This window comes from Cololabis saira, chromosome 16, assembly GCF_033807715.1.
Source record: "Cololabis saira isolate AMF1-May2022 chromosome 16, fColSai1.1, whole genome shotgun sequence".
NCBI lineage: Eukaryota > Metazoa > Chordata > Actinopteri > Beloniformes > Belonidae > Cololabis > Cololabis saira.
The window spans coordinates 9015379-9030480 of NC_084602.1; the positions used below are offsets into that span (position 1 = coordinate 9015379).

At 37.4% G+C, this 15102-nt stretch overlaps 1 protein-coding gene across 1 annotated transcript in view; it reads left to right on the forward strand.

Moving 5' to 3' along the window:
• Positions 1–2090: 2090 nt before the first annotated feature.
• The window catches only part of vps39 (VPS39 subunit of HOPS complex), a 28693-nt gene continuing 15681 nt past the window's right edge, over positions 2091–15102 (forward strand). The window contains exons 1-11 of the mRNA XM_061742912.1: positions 2091–2207; positions 5444–5509; positions 5588–5652; positions 6554–6596; positions 7986–8080; positions 9159–9257; positions 9348–9440; positions 10593–10776; positions 13102–13222; positions 14137–14257; positions 14413–14539. Coding sequence (XP_061598896.1) covers positions 2135–2207; positions 5444–5509; positions 5588–5652; positions 6554–6596; positions 7986–8080; positions 9159–9257; positions 9348–9440; positions 10593–10776; positions 13102–13222; positions 14137–14257; positions 14413–14539 — 1087 coding nt within the window. The 5' untranslated portion in view covers positions 2091–2134. The remainder of the gene's footprint in view (positions 2208–5443; positions 5510–5587; positions 5653–6553; positions 6597–7985; positions 8081–9158; positions 9258–9347; positions 9441–10592; positions 10777–13101; positions 13223–14136; positions 14258–14412; positions 14540–15102) is intronic.

The window sequence follows — 15102 nt, forward strand, 5'->3', positions numbered from 1 at the left end:
ATTTCATAGTCTGATTTGAGATTACAACAAACGCCTGAAGCGGACCGGGCTGATGTCCACCTCAGCACTGACATCACAATAAAAACATCTATAACTATTATTATTATAAAACACAAACACAAAGCAATTACGAAAATGAAACTACTATAAACCCAATAAAGCTTGACAGAATCAAGAGATGAAGGTTCATGCACGCACACACACCGCCTTTTACGTGTGAGAATAAGATAAAATCTGTAATTTATGCCTTTATTTTGTCCATGTTTGTTAAATATTTTATTTAGAGGAGACGGTTCGCTTAACTGCTGTATGTGTCTGCAATGTGTTGTGTTTCTGATGATGTATGGCTTTTTGCATTTGTTCTCCAATTAAAATTTATATTAAAAAGATAAATAAAATATCAGTTTTTACCTAAAGTTTGGTTGGATGCTTGTTGCTGTATCTTTGCAAGAACTTTGCGTGGGGGGAAAAAAGGCAAAAGATGCCTTTGAGTGCTAATTATTATTATTATTATTATTATTAAGAAAAAAATTTGCAGACTATGATTATTATCGTAGACTACTATTTTCAAAAATACTGACCAATGGCTGATTAGTTATAATAAAGAAAATCATTCAGGCCTCTATTTGGATTTCTTCTTAATGTAAAACAAACATTCAAGTAGTTTTGTATAAAATGTGCACAGGGAAGCTCGAAGGGCATTATGTTGGTTTTCAGTGGAATAACATGAAAGTGGCTGCTGGTCTGACTTCAGGTTGCCACTTGGAATCCAAAACTTTTTTGAAGTCTTTCAGTGGCCCTTTCAGAGGCCCAATCCTACTGAGAAACTGTGGAGGAAGCTCAATGTCTATGCAATGTAGATCAACTAGAACAATTTGTCATGTAAACATGGCCTAAAATCTCTGAAAGGTGGTGTGAACTACCCCATAAGAGATTATTGTCAGCTGTAAATCAGAAGGGTTATATAATATCTAATTTGTTAGATATTATTTTTCGACCTAATTACAGGACTGTCTCAGAAAATTAGAATATTGTGATAAAATTCTTTATTTTCTGTAATGCAATTAAAAAAACAAATGTCATACATTCTGGATTAATTACAAATCAACTGAAATATTGCAAGCCTTTTATTATTTTAATATTGCTGATTATGGTTTACAGTTTAAGATTAAGATTCCCAGAATATTCTAATTTTTTGAGATAGGATATTTGAGTTTTCTTAAGCTGTAAACCATGATCAGAAATATTAAAATAATAAAAGGCTTGCAATATTTCAGTTAATTTCTAATGAATCCAGAATGTATGACATTTTTGTCTTTGTAATTGCATTACAGAAAATCACAATATTCTAATTTTCTGAGACAGTCCTGTATTTGATTTTTTTTAAATGTTTAATAACATCTTAAAACGACACCGTCTAAAGCCTGAATTATGGTTCTGCGTTAAATCGACGCAGAGCATACGCCGTAGGGTACGGTGTCGCCGCGTACTCTACGCCGTAAGTCTGCGTTGCTGTAACGCGGAACCATAAATCATCCTTAACCGTGCGGTTAAAGCGGGTACTGTAGCTTTAATAGGTTCCTCGTGAGCAGAGCGCTGCTCCGCTCGTGAGCTCCGCTCACACACACGTGATCACGTGACAATCACGTGGCAGTCACGTGCCGCAGCGCAGCGACGTCAACAATCCTGAAGACGAGGCTGCTCCGTGAAAACAAGCGCTGCTGCGTCTGCTTTTATCACCAGTTACGCTGCGTTAACACGGGCAGGGTTTGATCAGGAAGTGTGTGGGTGACTCGGCTCTGTCTCCGGCGGATGTTCAGGGAGAAATGTGTAGAAACAGCAGCCGCTGCTGGATCACTCCAGAGCTAGCTGCTAGCGATCAGCTGGTGCTCTGACGGGGGGATGTCTGGATCATAACTGGATAATACCTGGATATCTGAGCCCAGACCGGTGACACTAAAGTCGTCAGTAGCACCAAAGGTTACCAGAACTGCTGTCTTAACGAGTACAGACCCTCCGGGCTCTGCGGTGGGTGATGGTGACACATTAAACATATTAAAGCTGCAGAGCGAGCTGTCCTGGATCCTGTGGATCTGATCCAGTCTTGAGAGGCTGATCCTCCTCGGGCTTCAACATGCACGACGCCTACGAGCCGGTGCCTATCTTAGAAAAGCTTCCTCTCCAGATCGACTGTCTGGCAGCCTGGGGTGAGTCGTTAACACACATTAGTCCATTCCTCTGGGTGTTTATGACCTACAGCAGTGATCCATTCCTGGTCCCGACAGACACACACAGACCGTCCTGCAGGGTTTCCCTGTAGAAAACACTGTCACCAACAGGGTTGGTAACGACCATTCATGAGAATCAGGCTGCACCAGTTTCAAATCACGTGTAATCAGAGCCTTGAATGGTGTGAGTAGATGGGATACTGTCTACCCGGTAGATTTTTGTCATTATTTGATTTGATTTGATTGAACACTTCATAAGAAGTTTAAGAAAACAACAACAAAACAAAGAATGTCATCCTTTAAAACTAAGCTATCTTGATTTACATGTGCCAAAAAAGGAGTAGGAAGAAGTGTAAACTTATTTAGTCATACCCCCATTCACTGATCATTTAACCTGTATTTATAAATATTCACACACTGTACTCACACTGCTAAGTAACAGTATTATTATTATTATTATTATTATTACTATTATATACTGTAATTATACTCACACACATCCATATGCCCATATAAATATTTATATAAATATACTTATTTACACTATATATATATATATATATATATATATATATATATATATATATATATATATGTGTGTGTATATATATATATATATATACTTTGCTGCCCATTTCTGTACATAAATATACACAGATGTACCCATTATTCTTTGGGTTGATAATGGCTTTCCCAGCGACTGCTATTGAAAACGAAACTTAGGCTCAGTAGATGTTTTGTCACCGGTTAGAATTCAGGTTCAGGGTTTAGTTTAAGGTTAGGTTTAGGGTGAGGGTTAGGTTACGGTTAGGTCTGAAATGTGTAGTTGAGCGTAGAATGAGAACCAGCCTTAAGGCTGAATTATGCTTCTGTTTCATTTTCAATAGCAGTAGCTGGGAAAGCCATTATCAACCCAAAGAATAATGACAAAAATTAACCAGGTAGACAGTATCCCATCTACTCACATTCAAAGCTCTGATTACACATGATAAATTCCTATTCAGTGGACTGATGGCATTTGAAGCCGCTGGAATCAGGTGTGTTGATGCAGGGACATGTCAAAACCTGCAGGACGGTGGCCCTGGAGGAGCAGTCAGGAAGAGCACTGACCTTCAGTCTCATCTCTTTATGACATGATGTGATCGAGCTGCTGCAGCTGACAAGGTGGTTGATGTGTCTGGCAGTATTCACAGCATCCTTTACAAGATCAATTATTCTGTTTTGCATTGCTTTTACTATCTGAGAGATAGTGTAAACAAGATTTGACCAGTTCTCACTATTGTTTTTACGTGGACATGATCTTAAGTGGTCGAACTGAATTTATGCAAGAAAATAAAAAAAGTAGGGAAGTTGCCCTTTTTTTGCATTTCACTCTTTATTTCACAAAGCAATAATTATGTTTGTCATATTTACTGTCTAAGAGAACTTAATCCAAGAGCTAATTTGAAACCCCTGTGCCTGGTTAGGCCTTTACTTAAAATTCGAAAGCAGAGTTAAAACAGTACAAAACCATTAAAATACAAAACATGCAAATCAGAATAAACAGAATAAGACAATACAAAGACAAGAAGCAAAAATACAAACCAGATAAGGACAGAAAACTAAAATATTACAGTGGTACAGTTTGTTAAAGTCAATGTTCACAAGCTTGTTTCAGTTTCTTGTTACCCATTCCCTGGGTTGCCATTACCAATTTCATGAAGAATCAGAATTGTATGCCTCTGTTATCATTGCTGGTACGTTCTAAACATGTATGCCAGTAATGAGACATAGGAGATTTGTTGTGAGTTAAAACGATGCAGTGACAGACTCAAGGTTTTCTGTAGCTGGATCGTGGTTTTAGTTGAAGCAGAGACTTTGCTGGAACCTGCAGAAGTGTCATGTTACTGAGTTGTTTGCAGTGGGGTTTTTTTGTGTTTTTGTTTCAATTTAAGACAGTAAATCAGTTATGTTGAGGCTCAAAACCTGGCTAGGTATATTTGCTTCCACCTTTTAAGGCAGCCTGGAAATGACAAGAGAATCAATAATGGCATCGCTGCTAGTCTATTTAATTCCCTTCCCTCGTATTAAGATGTGGTCTAGCTGCCAAAAATGCAGGAATATGGCCCTGTCAATAGTTGTTTTATATAGTCTTTGCTGTCTAGGAGATAAAGTAATCCAGAATTGAGCAGTTAGTGTGTTGTGGTTTTTGACTGGGACCACTCTATAGAAATCTGACCGACTAAACCCACTGGAAAATAGCCTTCTGGTGGATTTTCACAAAGGTAACGCAAGTTTATTTGTACATACAATTTAAAGTGCTTTACATAAAAACATTAAAAACTGCATTACAAAGTAAAATAATTTAAAATCAGAATTAAATACAATCATACATTAAACGTTAAAAAGAATAAAACAAATGAGACACAAGAAATAATAGTTGCAGTGCATTGTGGAATATTACTGAAAAGCAGCAGCGAATAAAAAGGTTTTCAATCTTGACTTAAAGCGACTGAGAGTTTGAGCAGCCCTGATGCATTCTGGGAGTTCGTTCCACAGGTGAGGAGCATAAAGGCTGAATGCCGCCTCACCTGTTTGGTTCTAACTCTGGGTACAGGAAGAGTTATTATCGTTCACGAAAACGAACGAAATAACGAAAACTAAAATTTAAAAAACAATTTTGTTAACTGAACTAAATAAAAACGAAAATTAAAAGACAAAAACGATAACTAACAAACTATGTTGCGTTTTTAGAAAACTAACTAAAACGAACTGAAATTATAGATATAATTTCCTCCGTTTTCGTCCCTGTCAATATAAGCCTCTTGGTATGATCAATTTATTCTGCTCTGGCCGTTTATCTCCAACTGGCAGCTAGGGCACCTTAACGCCTCACGGTCCGTGACGTCAAAACTAAAACTAATAAAAACTTAACTAAAACTAAGCATTTTTGAAAATATAAAAACTAGCAAACCCACACTAAAAACGAATTAAAACTAACTGAATTGAATGAGAAAAAGTCAAAACGAAATAAAACTAAACTAAAATGAAAAATTCTAAACTATTATAACCCTGGGTACAGGAAGTAGGCGTGACCCTGATGACCTGAGGGTTTTGGTTGGTCCATGATGGACCAGGAGATCAGAGTTGTGTTTTGGTCTGAGACCATTCAGAGATTTATAAACCAACAGCATGATTTTAACATCTGACCCGCTGTCTATTATATTGTTTTACAGAGGACTGGCTGCTCGTAGGAACCAAACCAGGACATCTGCTCCTCTACCGAATAAAGAAGGATGCAGGTAGAAAGAGCTCAACACCTAGAGTTGCTCAGCTTTCAATGTAGGTCTGTGGTTGTTTAAAAGTTTGCTTCTCCTTAGGTTCCAACCGGTTTGAAGTGACTTTGGAAAAGTCCAACAAGAATTTTTCAAAGAAAATTCAGCAGGTAGGTTCAGGCTTTGGATAGTAACTTCCTGTGTCAGATACTCGTGGTGGAAGAACCACTGAAAACTGTTGGGGAAGTCACTTACTTCCTCTTTTTGGTACATTACCATACACATGTGTTGCACTTCACTTTAAATGTTATTCTTAGGTACTGATAATCTTCAGTAGGAAATTGTGTTGAGTGCCTGCATGAATCATTTCCTTATCTGGAACTGGATCAAACTGACTATCAGAAGTGCTTTGTTTGATGAGATGCAGTTACAAGTTCCTCAAGATAAGGTGCTAGGCCCTGAATGGCGCTCGTGAGAATTTTTGTTCACTATCTTTAAAATATTACTGCTGACAGCTCTTTGCACGAGTAGTTGTGTCTTGTTTAAAAAAAATGAAACAAAAACAAAACGAAAGTAAAGCTTGTTCAGGGTTCCTGGGAATTTGGAGCGGTATCAAGCTGTCATTAGATGAGAGGGGGTGTGCACCCCCTGATTTAAGTCGGCTAATAATAACAACAAATACAAATGTGACAAAACGAAGTAGACTCTCTTTCAGTTCAAAGGGTTTGCATATCAGGACATAAAAAAAACATTTGTGGTTAAAATAAGGTCAATATAACTTCAGGTGGACAAAAACATATTGGGCTGTTGTCTATTAAATGAAAGCTAAGCCAAATTGCAGAAGCGGTGCTTAAAGGTTTAGTAGTCCTCATGGTGCAACAGCTCGCAGAACCAGCTTTACTTATCGGCCTTCTCGTCCTTGTGAAGGAGGTTTGGCCCTCTCCTCCCGGCAGGTTAGGGTTGGGGTTGGGGTTAGTGAGCTCCAGTTCAGTTTAATTCACTTTTAATAATGATGCTTTTCTACTGAAAACCAGTGTAACATTGTTTCTTACTCTCTTTTTTTTTCTCCAGCTTTATGTTGTCTCACAGTACAAAATTCTCATCAGTCTTTTGGGTAAGTTTTGGTGCGAACACTTCAATTGATGCAAAATATAAAGATTGTCAGAGTTAACTTTAGGGCGATTGGTCCACATCTTTACTGGGGTCTTGAGTTGTTATAAAGGGCGTGCGTTGAAAATGTGTCAGCAGGTTTGAAATTATTAATATTTTATGTCATTTTTAACTATTCCATTGAGATTCAATTTATTTCATGGTGCCAGTTGAGAACTGAGCTAGACTCAGGGCAGAGAAAATGGACACATTTAATTTGTGTTTGCTTAAATACAGTCTAGTTCAGTCCAATTCTAGTTCATTTGTATTCCATTCTTTTGAATTTAATTACATTTTTTTTAACAATATTTTTATTAAATTTCAATATAAATGTACAAAAAAAACCAAAGCAATCAGCAAGTATCATATTCATTGTCCAACAAAATGCAAGCAGGTCCTGCTGTGTCCATACAGACAAAAACAAAACAAGACAGAAAAAGATTTAAAAAAAAAATTAAATTAAATGGAAAAAAAAAATAAAAGAAAAAAATGTCACACTCAATAGCCTCACAAACAAACTAAAATGGTCACACTTGTTTTACAGATATATATATATATTCTATTGTTGCCTGAGAAAATCCATTAAAGGTGTCCATATTTCTTCGAATTCTTGTCCTTTACCTCTAATCACATAAGTCAGCTTTTCCAACGTAACACACATTGCCATCTCTCTAATCCAAGGCTGTGTAGATGGAATTTAATTACATTTAATATCATCATCATATTAACAATCAGTTCTTGACAAGCAACCTAGCCAAACAAACCTGTTGGTCACGTTTAATCCCCAGTTCATTCTGCTGTCCTGAGCATGCACACGGGTGGTGATGGTGGAAAAAACGATTCCCCTGTCAAAGGAAGGAATGTCCAGGGAGGAGGGCAGTCTGCCTCGATGGGTTGAGGGGAATGAGAGGACAGGACAAGAGAGAGCCCTGATAATTGAAGGCTCCGTCTCTCTACTTTTCGAAATCAAGGAAACTTAAATAAAGCTGCCGTCTGTTGAGATGAAATGGAATTAATGTGATGATTAGCAACGATGCAGCTTGGTCCTTTAAGGAAGAGAAGAACAATCAGTTCCTCACTGTATTCAGCAGGAAGCCAACGGAGATGAGCTAGAATTTCAGGAACATTATCGTTCCTGCTAGTTTTTATCAGAACTCTTGCTGCAGCATTTTTGATCAGCTGTTAGCTTTTCAGAGAAATCTTAAGCCGGTCTGCTAATAAGGAATGGTAGTAGTCTAATTTTGAAGTTGCTAATGCATAGACTGGTTTTCCTGCACCACTTGTGAAACACATTGCATGGCATTTATCTTTATTGTTCGGACAACTGTACAGAAATCTGTTTCTTTTTTTGTAGAGAACAACATCCACGTGCATGACCTCCTGACTTTCCAGCAGATCACTGTGGTGTCTAAAGCTAAAGGAGCCACACTCTTTGCATGTGATATGCAGGTCAGTTGTTGTTCCTTACTTGCAGCTCACTAACAAGTGTGCATTAATTCTGTCTTCCATTTACCTTAAGTTAAAAGTTTAAACTCAACTGGGAACACTGCTCAAGAACAGCGTTTTCCTGTCAGGGACATCTGAAAACCACTTTAAGAAATATTTGCAGGAAAAATGGGACAAAATAACATTCATTTTTTTCATTTGATTTACTGATTCATTCCAGATATGTCATAACCATTGTATAACAACTCTAGTATTAATCTATGTATTTATATACAAATAAATACGCATACACACACATTTTGAACATACAGAATCCCTTGTAAATAAATGTATATAAATCTATTTTAACTGAATGTAAACAGAATAAATAAATCTATACCCAATGTGCACACACCTATCTATATATACATACCTGTATACATGCACGCACTTAACAATACACATAACACACAAATCGTGTTTAACATGTCTGAAAAGGGGTAGGAAGAAGTAAAACTTATTTGATCCTACCGCTTGTCCAATATTCAATAATTACCCTGACATCCATCTGGTTTCTTGTGAGTCTTGTGAATTTATCAAAAATAAAAAAACAAACATATATACATATAAAGTAATCAAATATTATTTTAATGCTAAATTTTAGCATTGTAAATTGACATTCACATCCAACTCCACACTGATCCTCCTATACACATGCACAACCACATATACTGTGCACCCTGACAGCACCCAGATCCTCCATAAATGATACAAAAGTGGTCAATTCTTCTTCACTTTGTCAGCAAATAGGTCAAGAATCATTGCCTTTTTATGTTATTTGTATTTTCCAAACTATCCCAACTTTTATTTTCCCAGACGTTTGTCTTACTAAAAGAAAAAAGGTTTCATATGTGAAATAAATAATAAAGTATATGTAAAAAAAAAAAGGGTTAGGGTTATGATTTGGTTGTATTAAATTAAGAAAATATGACATAACAGCAGTTATTTCTGTGGTTCTCCCAGTGTTCTGAGGGACAGCCCTTTTTTCAGTTTGAAGTCATCACGTTGTTGTTGTTTTTTTCTTCTTCTCTTTTGCTTTTAGCAAACCAGTTCAGGAGAAGAACGACTCCGGATGTGTGTCGCAGTGAAAAAGAAGCTCCAGCTGTATTACTGGAAGGACAGAGAGTTCCATGAGCTGCAGGTAAAATGAAGAAGATATTTGAAATGCAACGCATGGTGTGGTTCAAGTTTAAAATGATTCTCCAACCCTTTGACATTTTTTTTCTGCCAGGGAGACTTTTGTGCACCCGATATCCCGAAGTCCATGGCCTGGTGTGAAAACTCCATATGTGTTGGCTTCAAACGGGACTATTATCTAATTCGGGTATGTGTTACAGGAGACAGCTACACAAATCTCTCTGAATGTTTTAACTCTGTGTGTATGACTTTAAAGCTTTGCTCCACTCACAACCTTCCTGTTTGTAAATCTATACTTTTGTAGTCATTCTGGAGAGACTCAAATTCAATTCAAAAATACTTTATTAATCCCTGAAGGGAAATTAATTGTTGCAGTAGTCATGATTAAATCTTAAATCTATTCAAAGAGTTATATGCAGACAGTTTCCAGTGCATCCCTTGAAAAAGGGAATAACTTTGACTCACATCAGTTAAAATGGATTTCAGCACCGATGCATCAATAGAAACGACTTAAATGGCCTACTGCCTGATATCCACTGTTGACTTGTATGTACACTCTGCTCAGGTCTTCTAAGCTCACATTTTCATGAACCAAATAAACATGAAGCGTAATTCATGCCTCAATAGCTCCAGACTGTTGTGAAAGTTTTGGCGAGTTTTAAGTATGTGGTACTGAACCATTCATAAAACAGACTGTTATATAACAATCTTCATTTGCTTTGTTACCATTGAGTACAGGACTGTCTCAGAAAATTAGAATATTGTGATAAAGTTCTTTATTTTCTGTAATGCAATTTTAAAAAAAAAAAAAAAAAAAAAAAAAAAAAAAAATAATAATAATAATAATGTCATACATTCTGGATTCATTACAAATCAACTGAAATATTGCAAGCCTTTTATTATTTTAATATTGCTGTTATGGCTTACAGCTTAAGATTAAGATTCCCAGAATATTCTAATTTTTTGAGATAGGATATTTGAGTTTTCTTAAGCTGTAAGCCATGATCAGCAATATTAAAATAATAAAAGGCTTGCAATATTTCAGTTGATTTGTAATGAATCCAGAATGTATGACATTTTTGTTTTTGCAATTGCATTACAGAAAATCACAATATTCAAATTTTCTGAGACAGTACTGTATGTTTATTTTTAGCTTTTTCCTCTGCACATCATCCAGATGTTTGTACATATCTGCAACTGGATGGTAGTTTATTGCTTATCTAATCAGCTTTTCTTTTACAGTGTTTTATTGTCTGTGTACATAAGTAAAAGCATAAATGAGGTTCATGCAGTGTTCTTCATCTCTTGATTAATTCATACCGTCTCTTCTGTCAAATAGATGGATGGTCGGGGCTCCATCAAGGAACTCTTCCCCACAGGGAAACAGTTGGAGCCTCTGGTTGCCCCACTGGCTGATGGGAAAGTGGCTGTTGGGCAGGATGACCTCACTGTGGTGCTGAATGAAGAGGGAGTTTGCACCCAGAAGTGCGCCCTGAATTGGACAGATATCCCCATCGCCATGGGTGAGAATGAATGGCTTATAAACCGCGCCTTTCTCTCATTCAACACTGCTGTTTTTGTCCTTTTCAAGCTCTTCATGATTTTGAAAAGTTAACTTCCACATTTGGTAACATAAGACCTTAAATCAAATCCCAACAACCATGTAGGGTCCTTCACATAACAGAGTTTGTCAGCAAAATGTGGCACTTTTGCAGTTTATCTCAGGAAAATACACCAAATGTGTCTTCATTCTTAAAAACAAATCTTCAAAGCACATGAAATTCTCTCATCTTGTATAATCGGTTGTATTTCAATCGTTTGAATTTGACCTGAATGGCTTCTCATGCGTGAGCATCTGTGGGTCACGTTTTTCTATATGCAGTTAGATCGACCACGTAATGTCAACAAGCTTGCCCGGTCTCATCACGGTTCTGCACTGGCAAAGTAAACGAGCTCCAGACCGAACAAACGAACACAGAAGCAAAAAGGCTTTTAATCAGTCTCCACAACCACTGTTACATTTAACATAGATTACCCTGAGCACCACTAAAGGACTCATACTGGAACCTTTTTCATGATTGGACAGCATTTCATGAGGGAGTTGTTCATTAGATGTTTATTGTTCATTATTCATTATTGTTCACTCACTGTTTTAGACATTTGTGACAGGTTTTGGTCAAAATCCCACACAGCTCAATTTTTATTTTTTATTTTCAAGAATTACATACTACTTTCTTTTTTTTTCCACAGTCACTTGTCTCAACAGAGCGACGCCGCCCTCTTCTGTGGGGTTTGCTTTATTTGAGACTGATCCTACAGTTTTGACCTATTGTGAAGTGAAATTTAGACACAAATTGGCCTCTGTAACTTCACCATACAGGATTATTATTATTATTAATATTAATATTACCTCTACTGCTACTGAATGAAAGAACAAAGAATACCCATCATGAGGGGTGACACTGAACTGAAAAAAACTGGACTGGAAAGGTTGTCCTCTACTTACCTCTAGCCTGCTGCTTCACCCAGACCCAGTCATTTTCTTCTCCGTGCTGTCACTTTCAGCCATTATGTTTGTGTGCTTAGATATATTCTACTGGTCAGGGTGAATCTCAGTCATGACCCTCTTTTACCTTGTAACTAAGATGTCAAGTGAAGTGATAGAGAATAGTTCTCTTTGTTTCAGTGTCTTTCTGTAATGCAGAAGATCACAATGTGAAGAGGAAGTGAAGCCTCCAATCTGTGGTGTCATTAAATATTCCATTTCCTCATCCTGATACAGTCATCAGTGACTTATGCCTGCTGCCGTCGAGAATGAGAGCTGCTCATTTTAGAATCTGTGCAGCCGAGTGTCCTGACTGCTCGATCAAAGGAGGCGGCTCAAGCACGTATATGCTGTCATCCTCAAATGTTTGATCCCTTACTTGAAATACGTCCCTGTTTTCAAATCTGAGCATGTCAAAAACCAGAATGTCATGGCAACACTGACTACGACCATCTGACCTGTGAATATTATCAATCTGATTTCTATGTGACCTCCGATGCACCAGTGACGGCATCACAGCACCAATCCTGCATGATATACTAATGCTGCTGTAATCAGCACTCATGCAGATGATTGAACCGTAGTATTTCATGGTCACTTTATCAGTGCAACTGTTTATGTCTGTATCAGACACACCATGGTTTAACTGTTCAGATGTCAACTGACATAAAGCAGTGTGTTTCTCTAGATCAGGGGTCGGCAACCTAAAATGTTGAAAGAGACATATTGGACCAAAAACACAAAAAACAAATATGTCTGGAGCCGCAAAAAATGAAAGGCCTTCTATGTATAAGCCTTAGAATGAAGGCAAGGACATGCTGCATGTATCTATATTAGTTATAACTGGGGGAAGATTATTTTTTGTCATTATGCACTTTGAGAAAAAAGTTGAAATGTCGAGAAAAAAGTCAAAATTTCAAGAAAAAAGTTGAAATATCGAGATGAAAAAGGAAGAAAAAAAGGAAAAAAGAAGCAAAAAAAGAAGAAAAAAAAGGAAAAAAAGGAAAAAAAAAGTCAAACATTTTTGAAAAAGCTCCAGGAGTCACTAGGGCGGCGCTAAAGAGCCGCATGCGGCTCTGGAGCCGCGGGTTGCCGATCCCTGCTCTAGATAGATGCTGAAGCACTTTTTTTTTCCCCCCTCTCAAAGTTTTTATCTTTTGTGTGCGTGTCATAAAAACCACATTTCAACACTTGGTGAGTTACAGAAGATGTTTAACAGATATCGTGCCATTCTTACCTGGCAGCTGCAGTTCCTGGTTGGTTCACGCAAGAATTTAATACTTTTCTGTCCCCATGTTCTCAGAGCACCAGCCTCCCTACATCATCGCAGTTCTCCCTCGATACGTGGAGATCCGGACCTTTGAGCCGAGGCTGCTGGTGCAGAGTGTGGAGCTGCAGAGGCCGCGCTTCATCACCTCGGCAGGGTGAGGCACACGGCCCTCAGGTGTTCAGTTGACAGCCAAGTGAACGTTCGTCTGTGCAGGGTTTGAGGATAATTGGCCTCAGCCCAACATTTGTTGGGAGTTTTGTCTTGTATTGGACACTGAACATTCACTTAGTTTTTCATTTTTAAATACAAGCATTGAAGAAGTCTATGAAAAGTTTCTTATGTCTTTGAAACCGTCTATCAAAACTAGATGTTTACAGGCACCATTTTGGCAAATAGAAAAGAACAACTTTGCATACTTTTTTTCTACCATTGATTAAAATAATTGACAGCAATCATTGAAAAATTCCTCATCAGCTAACGAGCAGCCTGAATTAAGTGAACATCAGCTGTTTTAAGTAAAAGTCCTTTTGCATCATGATTTGTTGAACTTTTGTGAAGATTTCTGCGTAACGTTTGATTCAGACTGCTGAACGGTGGAATCCAGTAACAGCTTTTGTGGGCTGTCATTTGGAAAGTTTATCATAAATGTTTAAAAAGGCCATTTAAAAAAAGCTGTTGAATCTAGAGTTTTATCCTAAAAATCTATATTATTGTGCTCTTGTATAGTAGTTAGAACAAAATGTTGTGGAAACATCCAAAATGTCCTGTTAAAATGACATTACAAAAGGATGTTTTTCATGGCAAACTGGCACCCGTACACATTTAGTCCTTCAGTACTGAAGTGAAAGAAGACAACTCCAAATACTTTAGTCCCATCGTCATATTTGATCATGAATACTGCCCTTTTTTAGAGTGAACTTCATTTTGAGTAAATCATCAGCTTCAGTCGTTTCTCTAATGTATCTGAGACATATCAGGTGTAGCATATGTGAGATAGTGTGGGGCCTTTCTCATATGGGAAAGACTTCTATTATATTAATCCTGTTCTCTCTCTCTCGTCTTCCATAGACCAAATATTGTCTATGTGGCCAGCAACCACTTCGTGTGGCGGCTGGTGCCGGTGTCGATAGCCAGTCAGATCCGCCAGCTTCTTCAGGACAAGCAGTTTGAGCTGGCTCTTCAGTTGGCGGTGAGCCGCAGAAACGGCCGTTTCAGTTCATGCATTATGGAGTATCTGTAGTGCTCTAGCTCTCCAGGGGTTTGGGAGTTTCTGTTCTGTTGTAACTGCTGTTGTTTTTCTTTGTTTTCTTTTCTTTTTTTTGTTTTTTTTTTTCCTCCCAGAAGATGAAGGATGATTCAGACGGTGATAAGAAGCAGCAGATCCATCACATCCAGAATCTCTATGCCTTCAATCTGTTTTGCCAGAAGAGATTTGACGACTCCATGCAGGTGTTTGCCAAACTCGGCACAGGTACGGCTTCTGCTCACCCTGGTGGATTCTTCACCTCTGCATTTGTGGGAGAAAGTCAGAAAACCACTGGCCAAAGTTTGTCTGCGCAAAATTAATTTCATTCCACTTGAATAATTACATTAACAGAAGAAACAAAAATCAGTTTCTTTATTATTATTATTATTATTATTATTATTATTATTATTATTATTATTATTATTATTATTATTATTATTATTATTATTTATTATCAGAGTGAGTATTTGAACCAGGGTACAAATAGCAAGCCCCCACCAGCTGAGCTATTTACAGCCACTGCAAAAACTCAAAATCTTAACAAGAATATTTGTCTTATTTCTAGTTTAAAATGTCAAATTTTTAGTCAAAAAAAATCTCATTACACTTAAAACAAGACTCATCACTGGAAAAAACAACAGTTTTCACCTGTTTCAAGTAGATTTTCACTTAAAATAAGTAGAAAAATCTGCCAGTGGAACAAGATTATTTTGCTTGTAATGAGAAGATAAATCTTGTCCCACTGACAGATTTTTCTACTTATTTCAAGTGAACATTTACTTGAAACA